The 13,441-nt window shown below is 30.7% G+C and overlaps 1 protein-coding gene across 2 annotated transcripts in view; it reads right to left on the reverse strand.

Moving 5' to 3' along the window:
- Window positions 1–1,269: 1,269 nt before the first annotated feature.
- Window positions 1,270–13,441, reverse strand: part of LOC111628224 (zinc finger protein 658-like) — a 28,282-nt gene continuing 16,110 nt past the window's right edge. For both annotated transcript variants that reach the window (XM_023371964.1, XM_023371965.1), the window contains 3 exons: window positions 8,830–9,024; window positions 6,115–6,349; window positions 1,270–2,635 (listed from right to left, as the gene is read on the reverse strand). In XM_023371964.1, coding sequence (XP_023227732.1) covers window positions 1,692–2,635; window positions 6,115–6,349; window positions 8,830–9,024 — 1,374 coding nt within the window. In that variant the 3' untranslated portion in view covers window positions 1,270–1,691. The remainder of the gene's footprint in view (window positions 2,636–6,114; window positions 6,350–8,829; window positions 9,025–13,441) is intronic.

Genomic DNA, 13,441 nt, shown 5'->3' on the forward strand with positions numbered 1-13,441 from the left:
CAGACATCACACTCATTGACAAACACAATAAAATCACATACATTATAGACATAGCCATTCCAAACACTCACAATGTACAAAACACATGCACTGAAATAATTAGCAAGTACACGGAACTCGCCCAGGAAATAAGGCATCTGTGGAGGATGGATAGGACGCTTATTGTACCTGTTGTTCTCTCCTGTACAGGTGTGATACCACACACACTACACAAAAGCCTGGGAGCATTACAATTGAATAGAAATACATACATCACACTACAGAAGGCCACTATATTGAATACATGCCATATTGTTAAAAAATTCCTGAATACAGACACAGACACACTTATTTAATTTTAGTTCTTGGTTGCTATGCCTTGACTCTGGTCCAGCATAGTATACAACCACCGGTGTGTACCGAGTATAACCCACTAAACCCAACATAATAATACATAATAATATTTTGAATACCCATATTCAAAATATTATCATTTTCAACCACTCATATTCTAAGTAAGTTTGTATTATGTAGTATAATGTAAACAACACATTTTCTATCTTTGTAACTGACACCTGACAGTGTCTAGCAGAGTCAGGTATGTAATCTGTACGTTCTTAATAAAAATTTAATTGAATTGAAAAATTGAATTAATATAAACAACATTTTGCTTCGATTAGTATTTGTTTCATTCATTCATAGTGGTTTATGACAGTGAGAACCTAGCTTTATCTGCTTTGCCATCATGTCAATATAAAATTGTAGACTTATGTTCTCAGAAAAGGAAACACAAAACAAGGAAATTATTTTAAAAAGTCAGAAAGGCTTATGTTTGACCAAATAGAAATTATGATATAAATCCAGTTGTTCAATACATTAAATAACTAATAAGTTAACTTTTTATATTTCATTGGAACATATCCCATTGAAATATGTTATAATTTGTCTTTTATTTACAGCAAAAATCTGGAAAGGGTAATTTTTTGCCAGATCGCCATAAGTTCCCTCTTTATAACAGCTGGGAAAGTAAAAGCTGTTAGTGCTAGAAAAATAAAATTGTCTAATTTAATCTTATCGACTTTAACTAAAAAATAAATTTTAATTCAAAAACATGTTCATATATTATAATTATTTAATGAATCGTTTTAATGATTTATAAATTAAAATTCTTAAAACTCAAAGGTTTTTATAAATAAATAATTCATTAAAGAAAATAAAATTTAGTGGTGATTGTGTAAATATAATAAATGTAATTCTACAAAATAAATATGATTTATTTTTGTTGTTTACATTTCATTATACTTTTTTATTCATGATTTTTTATAATGTTAATACTTAAGGAATGCAGTTTCAGTATTGAGCAAAAGCAATACATAAGATAAAATAAATATTTATCATCAGAAAACACATTATTTCTACTATTATATAAGATAATAGCCTCATTAATTTAGAACAGAAACATGTCTTATGACATTTAGTTACTATTAATATAAATAGTAATAAAAAATATAAATTTTTCTTATAATATTAATTGTAAAACAGAATTACATCAATTGAATTAATCTATACTTTTACAACAATTTCAAAGATTTGAAATAAACATTTTTCAGTATCTTTTACCTGAATGCAAAATAAGCTATTAAATAAATTATTTTCAATATCTGAATATTATGAATTTATTTAAAGTTTCTTATATGGAATTATTTCCATATTTATTCAGGTTTTTCATTCACATGCATTTCCAGATGCTTTTCAAGATTATGTTTCTGTGAAAACTTTTTACTGCATTTTCCACATGAAAAGAATCTCTCTACTGAATGGGTTATTTTATGTCTTTTAAGATCATTTGTCCATCTGAATCTTTTTTTACATATTTCACATTCATGAGGTTTTTTATCAGTATGAATCAATGCATGTTTATGAAGATTATGTTTCTGTGCAAACTGTTTATCACAAATTTCACATTTGTACAGCATTTCTTGTTTATGACTCTGTTTGTGTCTTCTTAAATTAGTTCTCCACACAAATGTTTTAAAACATATATCACATCTATAAGGTCTTTCTCCAGTATGTACTTGAGTGTGATCCATTAATGCTCTTTTTTCACTGAACTTTTTATCACAAAAGTTACAAGCAAATGGCTTTTCACTCATATGTGTTTGTTGATGCCGTTGTAAATGACTACTACGTGTAAACCTTTTCCCACAAGTATCACACATGTAAGGTGCTTCATCTGAATGAATTAACTTATGTACTTTCACATGACTTTTTTGCATAAATTTTCTTCCACAAATATCACATGCATGTGGTCCTTCACCAGTATGGATCAACATATGTCCTTTAAGATGATGTTTCTGTGTAAATCTTCTTTCACATATACTACATTGATATGGTCTTTCACCAGTATGAATTCTATAATGTATTTCAAATGCACTTAGACGTGTAAATGTTTTCCCACAACTATTACAATTAAAAGGTTTACCTTTTGATAGTATTTCCTTATATGATTTAACTTGTATTGTTTCTGGAATTTCTTTATTATTTACAAATATATTTCTCTCTATTTTTATTTGATTTAGATTTTTGAAATTGTTCATAGCTTTAAATTTGCTAAATTCATCTGAATAATGAATTAATTGATCTTCTGAATTTAAATCTAAAAAAAAAAAACAACAACTTTAATGTTAGTTTCTAACTGCAATTTCATATATAATAATAATTGTAAACAGAAATATACATAGTAGTCCCTGATTACATTATGCTTTTTTTTGGTCTTCCAAATATAAAAGCATTTTAACCAATAACTTTAAAAAATCAGTTTCCATTGAATTACTGGCAATGAAATTTTACTATATTCCAATCATTAACCTTAAAACTACCATTGTACAAAATACAACCCACAAAAAAAGCAAATCAGCACAGAAATCAAAAATAGATGGATAGATACATCAGTTATATTGTATCATCTAATATATTGTTCATTTCATTTGTCTCCAGATGTACACAATATAACAAGGCACTACTTTATATATAAAATAAACACAAAAACACTAGTATAGTGTGTTACATAACATTTTTATTTTTCACTGATTGTGAAAAAAAATTTGAAGTCATGAGAAAATATAAATAGCCTTTTTTGAAATTTACACAGCAAAATTATGAAAAAAATTATACATTGGTTTATGAACATCTATCAACAAGTCTCAATTTATAAGCTTTTGTAATGTCTGCTGGACTGTAATACTATATGTATTTGAATAAACAATACTATTAAAATGTATAATACAAGGCACATTCAACAGAAAACCAGAAAAGTGCCATTAAAAGTTGAGAAAGTGAGCAATAGCATTGTAATTTTGATAGAAAACTTTAAGTCAGAGGGAACAGTACAGGCAACTGGTAATATTGTTGATGCATGAGAACATAAGACAACAGGCTAATAAAATGGCATCACCTCTCTAGCAGTGCACAAAGGAAGAGCAGTGTAGTTGTCTGATTTTGACAAAAATCAATTGATATTCATTGGCATAAGTAGATACAGTAAGGAAACAACTGTATGAGTTACACCCAGGTATTCCCTGTGTGAATTCTGCCACAGTTCTGTGGAAAATTCTCTATAGCATTCACTGCAGTTCCAGTTGCAGAGAATCTTCTACAGAACTGTGGCTGTTTTTGAACTTTAAAATACTATTTGTACATCTAAGTGCAGCTTATGCAGTTGTCCAGTTGTCTCCTTACTGTACCTGCACATGCCAATGGATAGATTTTTGTCAAAAATCAGACAACACTACACTGATCTTCCTCCCTGTACTACTAGAGATACATTGCCATTTTATCAGTCCATGGTCTTATGTTCTCACACATCAACAAAATTACAATGCTACTGGCTCACCATCCTGACTTTCACCAACACTTTACCAGTTTTCTATTGAACCTGCCTTGTATGTATCAAAAATAGAAATCAAAAATAATAAATATAAATAATTACAAAAAATTCAAATTTGTCTTCAATTTTAATTAATATAAAATTTTACCATCCAAATTTTATAAATTACAAAAAGTACTATAATATTTAAAGATAGCAAATTTGTACCAACATAACAGTGGAAAGTCAATATTACATGTGGTGACTATTTTTAAAATATTAAATATATAATCCAATTGATATAGTAGGGAAGCATTATACAGTATGTTTATTCAATATTTATGTTATTTAGTTTGAAATTTATGTAATGTAAACTTGTACTATTCTAAAAACTTATTTTCTTGAAGTTCATCTGAAGACAGCTTGTTCAAGCCAAAATTATTAAGATATTGTCAGCTTTTAATGCACAGAGGGGGATAAAAGGAACAAAATTCCCTAGGAAAAATGAGACCCTACAAACATCTTTTTCATTTACTTCCTTTACTTCAATATAATAATTTAACTTGCTGTAGCACTCCAACAATATTGCTATGGTTAGCATATATCAAACAGATTACATTATACAATGTCTGATCAAAAAGTATCTGACCTGAGATTAGGGAAAAAAAAGCCTGCATATCTATTTGGAGGGCACTACTCCCTTCAAATAAATCCCTTCTCAGTTTACACACTTCTCCCAGAAATGCTTCACTGCTGGAAGCATTTTTCAAAGTCAATTATCAGGATCTCTATCAGGCACTTTGTCACATTAGTCTTGATCACCTCTGCATCCTGAAATCTCTTTCCTTTCAGTGGAATCTTGAGTTTGGGAAAGAACCAAAAATCAGCTGGAGCCATGTCTAGGGAATAAGGAGGCTGCTGAACCTGTGCAATACTCTTTTACAAGAAATATCCAGATGAGATACAATCTGTGGGATGGAGTATTGTCGTGATGAATAAACCAGTCACCTGACTGCCAGAGCTATGGTCTCTGTCACCTAACAGCATCTCAGATGCTGTTAGGTGACATAAAACAAAAGGTATGACTCCTTTGTCACAGTTTTTCCATGAGGGGTATAGTTATGATAGACTAAGCCCTGGTGATAAAAAAATGCTCAACATGACCTTCACATTGTTGCATGATTGTTGTACTGTCTTTAGCCATAGAGACCATGGCATTTTCCACTGGGATGATTGTGCCTTTGTCTCAGGGTCATACCCAGGTATCCTCTCTGATTATAATCTTCATGAATCAGGATCCAACATGTTCCACCAAATCACTAATGTGACAATTACAGCATAAACATGGAACTATCACACTGCTTGATAGTGACTGCAGGGTAGGATCAATTCATCAAAATTCACAAACCATAGTCTCTTCCCCAGCCTGCAAATACTTGCAACAAAAAGAAAAAAAAAGGTTGATACTTATTTGATTAGACCTTGTACTTTATCTGGATAATAAATGATATTAAATTTATTCAAACTAATGATTGTGTTTTTGAATTACGATTACTGTTGAATTTAAAAATTATTATAGCAGTTTTTCACATTAAAAAATCTATTTAGCATTGACTAAAAATTTTTTCTCATAAAAATATACAGTACTAGCTGTTACCCACATCTTTGTCTGTGGGGGATTTGCAAGCAAACCCCATTTATATTCAGTATTTCAACAACCATAGTAATTGTTATATAACACCTACCGCCGAGAATGATGAGAATTGCTGAGAATCAAACAAACTATTTTCAATTTGATCAATTTTCTGGAACATTTACAATCATTCTATAATCGAACCAATATGCAATAACAAATTCGAATTTAAAACGGTTCAAACAGTTGGTTAAAAAATCAAAAAATATAAAAATAATTATAACAACGTCTGAAATGTTATCAATTTAATACACCTAAGTACTCAATGAAAACTAAACATAGTTAAAAACGAAAAATCATATCTAAAATAGTACAGTAGAAGCCATTCTTCAAGTTAAGCCTTAATCCTTTCTCTCTCTCCCCATGAGGGAATTTCGTAAAATCTTTTCTTAGTGTGCATTTTCACGACGTACCCTAACTGTGTACAAAATTTCACCTCTTTAGGTTCAGCAGTTTGCTCTGGGCAATGATGAATCAATCACTCAGTCAGTCAGTCAATCACTCAGTCAGTCAGGACAAGTAATTTTATATATTTAGATAATTAAATATTTATATAAATTATTAATTTTTAACTTACTTGCATTTCCTTCTTCAATTTCAAATTGATTTGTGTATTTATGTACACGATAAAGTAAAAGTTTTGATTCAGGAGGAATTGTTTTACAAGTTATATAATAAATACTCTCCTTTTGTTGTAATATCAATAAATTTTGTTCTTCCTCACAATAAGTGTAACTAATATATCTTAGCCAATATGCAGAAGTTTCATCCTCACTAACCAAGTAATGATCAATTAATCCATTCTTAGAAACCTTAATGAGTTTAAAAATTTGTAATTAATAAATTAATTTTACTTTAACATTTTTAAAGTAAAAATAGTATATAAAGAAATACATAAAAATAGCTTATAATTATTTAATGTCATTAACTAAAACTGCTGTTGCCAGTAATTTTGACTAGTTTTCTTAAATATTCTATAAAACTAATAATGTTTTCATACAGAAAAGCTTTGTATCATTTATAATAAATTTAGTTAAAATATAATGATAACATAACTTAACAACATTTGAAATTAAAATTCTTATTATACATTTTTATCTTTAATTGCAGCATACAATATTTTATATTGATTACTCTTTCCATACACAAATTCATATTGATTCCACAGAAAATATATTGACAAAAGTGTCTGGACATCTAACTTCTATATGATTGATTGGTAATTATTATTATATCTCTTACAAAAGTTTTTTAATGTTTTTTTATAGTAATATTAAGATAATTTAATGTATTATGCATGTTTAATTTGTATTCAAATTTTATAAATAGATTATAACCATTAATTTTGAAACATCCTCATTTAGGTTTGTATATTTCTATCATAAACAATAATAATATAATCTATGTAATTTGCCATAATGAATCTATGTAATATGCTTGAATGAAGGAATTAAAACATAATACAGTTTTTTCAAAATACAGTACTATAACATAAAATAGATAACAAGAAGCTAAGTACCTGCTGTAATTTTAATTCCTTTAAATTAAAATTATAGAGAGTGCATAGCTTCTGGAATCACACTAGTGTTTATGTCATGTAACAAGTAAGATAATAAATGCAGCTTGCTTTCCAAATGTGAATGCATTCAGACTTTGAAAAGAACAGTAGTATCATCAACAGATAGGAAATGTTACTATCATGTTCAAAATTTCAATCACTATACCTCAAAAAGCATTAGCTATAATCTTTCCCAGAATAATAATGGAACTGATATTCATTAATCTATATATAGAAAAGAAAATAGTTCCTTGTTCATTATAAAGAAAAACATAAATATAATGTTTTTAAAAAAATTTATATATAGTAGAAAATTATAAAATATGTTTAAACTGTAGTAATATATTTAAAATTGTCTACATTTATGCAAGAAATTTGAGATTATAAAAAAACAAAAAGCATTACATGACATCATATTTTAAAGAAGTTTCGTTGCTTAGCTACAATGCTGCCATTGTACACATTCAAGATCCAGCAGATGTGTTTGATCTTGAATGTGTACTGCTCTATTATTATTCTTGGAAATACTATAGTTCCTTCTCTTCAAATGAAATGACATCTTCTTTTATCTAAAACATTAGCTGTTGCTGATCTGAATAGCATTATAACTAAAACTATTAATGTTTCACAATATCAAAACATAGAAAACAAAACAGTGCTCCACTGTACAATCTCAAGGGATCAGATTAAAATGCTGTATAACTGAAAAGATGTGCCATTTAAATTTATGCCAAAATGCACCACAAAATGACAGAACTGACAGTGTTTGATAAATCACAGCATAACAACTTTTAACAAATGTTAAAATATTTATTTTTTATAATAAAGACATAAAATAAAACAGTTACTTTTTTCCTTGCACATATTATTTTTAATTTAATAATTCTGATGCCTGATCAATGTAATTTGCTCATCAACTCCATTTCAAATTTCCATTGACCTCTTAGGGGTCAATGAAAGTTTGAAAAGGGTCAATGAGCAAACTATACACACATATTGTACATGCATATATAAGATTTTATTATTATTTAGTTATAAAGTAAATGCAATCATTAAAAATTCTTGAAAATATTTTCACTATTGTTTTCAAAATTTTTCAAATATAAAAAAATTATTAAAAAATAATGTACACACACACACAAATTTTTCTTAAAAGGGTTGATACATGTAAAATGCTGGTCAGACAGTAGTCCTACAGTAGTCAGTGGTCAAACATAATTCATGTACCTGATGAACAATAATAAATTCCAAAGTAACTTTTGCCTATTCAAGACTGAAATGTCCTTGAATGATATGGTATACTACACTATGTTGTTACAAAATACTACAAAATATAAATTTCCTCTATGTTGAAATTCATACACATTAGCCAATAACCTTCAACACTGAAAGGAATAGAAATGTTTTGGGACCAATGCAAAATTATCAATACATATAAATGACAAAAATGTATAAATATAAAAAAGTATATCACATTTATAGAAACAGCATGTTAAAACTATAGCACAAAGGAAAATAAAACTAGTCATAATGACCTGTCAAGCAGTTTTAGTGTTTGTATTTATTTATTTATTTTACATAAAATAAGAAAAGTCTAATTAAGATTAAAGATTTCCACCCCCACATACCAATAATTTATTAAATAATAAAAGATAATAAATTCAATTCAACAATTTAAATATTTTTTATTAACTTATCAATAAATTAAAATAAATAATATAATTAATAATTTACCTGTAAACAAAATCCATTAGATTGCACTCTATCTGGATTATAAACAACGTTACATTTATATGGTCCAAAGATTGTATTCTTGGGAATTTCTGCATTAGACCATATTCTATATTCTGTTTCAGACTGCTCTAATTTTTTCAAATATAATTTTGCAGGTAGAGGAATGGATTTTATATTTAGTTCAGTTGATGGAATCTATTCAATAAAAATATTTTTATATTATATATAGTGATTAAAGTAATATTCATAATATTATATAAATTTTATTTTAATTTATTTACTGGGGATGATCAAAAACTACGGTTACAAAGTCTGCAGTGAAAAGTGTACATTTTATTTCATACAACCAATAGTCTACAGCCTGATAGTACATACATTAGGTTATTTTTCAACATAGTTTCCATATTGATTTAGGCATTTGTCACTTTGTGTGATGAGTTTGAAAATTCCCTCCTGGTAAAAATCCTGTCCTTGCTGTGTTCAGCCAAGTTGTCGCAAAGTGTTTCACTTCCTCATCTGAAGCGAATCGTTGTCCTGCTAAGTTCTCCTTCAAGTGAAGAAACAGGTGAAAGTTTCTTGGAGTGAGGTCTGGGCTGTAGGGAGGGTGGTCGATGATGTCTCAGAGAAACTGCTTCAACAGCATGGTGGTCTTCTGGGCTATATGAGGTTGTGTGTTGTCATGAAGGAAGATGACATCTTCAGTGAAAAGTCCTGGCTGTTTCCTCCTGTTTGCTTTGCACAATCATGTCAAGGTCTCGCAGTATAGGTCAATGGTCACTCTGTGCCCTCTTTCCAAAAACTCCATGAGTATGACACCTGCACTGTTCCAGAACACTGTGGCCATCACCTTCCCGGCAGTTGGCGTCACCTTAAACTTCTTTGTCTTTGGAGAGGAGGTGTGTTTCCACTCCATTGACAACTGCCTACTGCTGGGGTGTATTGTTGGATCCATGTTTCGTCCCCTGTGACAATGCAGTGAAGAAAACTGTTCCCTTCCATGGAGAACCATAGCAAAAGTTGCAGATTTTCCCCCATGCACTTCTCCCTGTGTTAGTTGGACAGATTTTGTGGAACCCATCGGGCACAAACTTTCTGGTACTGTAGAATATCATGAACAATGTGACAAATACTTCTAAACGACATTCCCAATTCTACCGTCATATGCTGTAATGTGATCCTCCTGTTGTCCTGAATCAGCTCCTCCACGCAAGCTATGTTGACATCTGTTGATGCTGTGCTGGATTGGCCACTGCAATCCTCGTTGATGATGTTTTCTCTACCAGCTGCAAACTTCTGACACCATTCTGCGACATGCTGACAAGACATTACAGTCTCTCTGTAAACCTCTACCAGCTGCTGGTGAATTTCAGCCGCAGTTACATGTTTTGCCCACAGAAATCGAATAACTGAGCGTATTTCTTCACAAGACCAGTTTTCCAAACAAGTCATCATTTGTGTTTACCTACAACTAGCACTGTAGGTAACGGGTGGCTGAAACTCTGCACAGTTGCCAACCACATGTATTGGAATTACCACACACTTCTCATTTCTCTATAACAAATGAAACTCCAGGAATATCAGCCTTGTAACCTTAGTTTTTGATCAACCCTCGTATTTAAAATAATTGATTTAATACATGGTTTTCAAAGCAAACTATCATTAAATGATTTAGGAATACACAATTACTGATTTTAACTTTCAATTATGAACTTATCAAACAACTTTTCTTTTGCCTGAACTTACCATGATCATGTTTAAAAAAAACACAAAAAATCCACAATGAAATTTACATATTTTTGTACACTATGCCAAATACCATATAACTGATGTAATTAAGCAAATGAAATATAGCTACATATACAGAGCACTCTTTTCATTAATTAATAAATTAATAATAATAATAATAATAATAACATACTCTTTTGGAGTTATACATTGGACTCACACAGATCTCGAGCAACTCCAAACGAAAACAAGAACAACACTTACTAAGCATAAACAACATCATCCTAAATCCGCCACAGAAAGATTAACCCTTCCACATAAAGATGGCAGATGTGGCCTGATTGACATAGTTAACCTTCACTATAAACAAAGGGGTATTTCCCTTTATTATATTTAGTATATTATACAATATTTACTTTCGACGATGAAGGGCATCGTCGAAAGTAAATATTGTATTGGGATGGCGTCGGATAGCCGAGAACTTTAAATCAGAAATGTTTCAGAAATATAAAAGCAAACTGTATTGGTTAATTTGTATTTGGTGGTGTTTTCAGTATTTCAGTACCTTTTGTTCCAGTCAGGAAACTGCTAAACATGGTAAAACTTAGTAAAAAAATATGGACATTTATCGTTATCTTCGAATACTTTCAAACATATCACGTGACAAAATAGATGAACGAACCGTGCGACTCAAACTCAGCAGCGTTCAGATTTATTCAAATTTTTTCATTTGATGTTCGATCCAGCTATACCTGAAGAAGAGCCCAGAAGGGGTTAAGAAAACATTCGTATTGGAAAGATTAATTTCTATACCGGTTAAAGGTTCAAGTAGGTCTTATTTATTTTTACACAACCCAATGTGCAGTTGCTGTTTTATAATATCATTACCATTTGCATTGTTTAGGGCAGGGGTGGCCAACCTTTTGCATACCATGCGCCAATTTTTTGATAGACGAGTCCAGATGCGCAGTGGCGTACCGTGAGTGTTAGCAGCCCGGGGCGGAGAAAAATTTCGGTTACCCCTTAATTAGGTATTTCAATTTATAAGAAGAAAATTCAGATTTGCCACAGAACAAGCAATGAAAAATGCGGTTGTAGTGTAGCTACCCACATAAAACAGTTCTATATGACATCAGTGGTGTACATGAACACGAATGCATCATGTAATGTACAAGCAAAAAAAACAAAAAAAAGGTCAACAGGTCGATTGCACCGAACTGCGTATGCAATGAAGCCAAACCTGGCAATGTTGCTCGGAACCGACTGAAGCGCCACTTGTAATCGTCCAATGCGCCAAGTTTTGGCCACCCCTGGTTTAGGGTATCCATAAAGTCCATGTGGAATTTAAAAAATTTATAACTTCATTAATATTTATGATAGAAAAAAAATCTGTAAAAAGTATTAGAAAGTTTAATGTACCTAGTTTTAAGTAAAATTATTTAGTAATGGATTGGAAGAGGTGGACCATTTTCCTGGCCTCCACATTCACCAGACTTGACTCCATTAGATATTTTTTATGGGGACATGTGAAAACAATAGTGTATGCAACCAAACCTCAATAGTTAGAAAACTTTAAAGCTAAAATACTTAACCCTTAACTGGAATCGTAAATTTTTTAATCATAACTGGTATCATGGGGGCTGCGCAGCCCCCAAACAAAATTTGCCTTTAGAGAGCAAGTTTGAACAATGTGCAGTTTAAAAGTGCATAAATGCTAAATGGAACCCTTCTTTAGTATAATTAACTTTTATTTATTAATATAATTTTCTTTACTTAATTATTACAAAAGATCACAAAATTGTTACAACTTTTGGTGTATGCTTTTTTTAACAATACAAAAATCTACCCTATTGTAAGTTTTTATCAAAGATATTTTTTTTCTTATTCCTAAGAAACTAATCTTATAAAAAAGTATCTATTATAGCCTCTAACTATCATTTGTTAAAAAACCACAGGTAATATAATCACTTCTATTTTTAAGACTCAGGAACATTTTAACGCAATTATGTAGTTCAGTCTTGACAGTAATCACATAGTATTTTTGTAGTACTATGCACTTTGCAAATAAATTTCAAACAACTGTGCACTTAGTAGCATATTTATTTTTTTTTCCAGCACAAAATGACAACATACTCTTTTCAGGAGATTTCGGCTTGATCTAGCAATTTGTATATTATCATCATATATTAGCAGTTCGAATGATTCTTTGATAGCCATTTTGAATTTTTGATGCAATGTTGAGATATCTTTGCAAAATAATTGTAAAAATAAAAAAAGCATAAAAAAACATTTCCACAAAAAAACCAACGTAACTGGTATCGTGGGGGCTGCGCGGCCCCCAGAAGATACGTAGCTCCATCCTGGTAAATGCTACAGGGCCGAACATTTGGCACTCGCTAAGAGTTGCGATGCAACGAGATTACATAAAATGGCAGCTGCGCACGATGCTTAGATTTTTAGAAAATCGTAAAAATATGACACATGGGGGCAGCGCGGCTCCCATGAAACCAGTTAAGGGTTAATAAAATACAATAAAACAATACAGATTTTCTTATTTTCAATACTTTCTACATAACTTCTCTATCACATATACTAATCTATATATATAAAAATGAATGTGTGTGAATGTGTGTGTGTGTGTGTCCTTCATGCATTACCACACCATTTATCCAATTGCCGTGAAACTTTGAGAAGTTGTTTAATATACTCCTGTGAAGGTTTCTGGCATAGTACGATTGCCATGAAGCTTTGGGAAGTTTTTTAATACACTTCCGCGAAGGTTTCTGGCATTTATCCTACGATAGATGGCACGCGTTTACACGAGCATTCGAGCAGTGTGTGTTCGATCGATTTCAAATTGTGAAGACCATTCCCCCCTTTAAAAAAT

Source organism: Centruroides sculpturatus, unplaced genomic scaffold, assembly GCF_000671375.1.
Source record: "Centruroides sculpturatus isolate CEXI.00-Female unplaced genomic scaffold, Cexi_2.0 scaffold458, whole genome shotgun sequence".
Classification (NCBI taxonomy): domain Eukaryota; kingdom Metazoa; phylum Arthropoda; class Arachnida; order Scorpiones; family Buthidae; genus Centruroides; species Centruroides sculpturatus.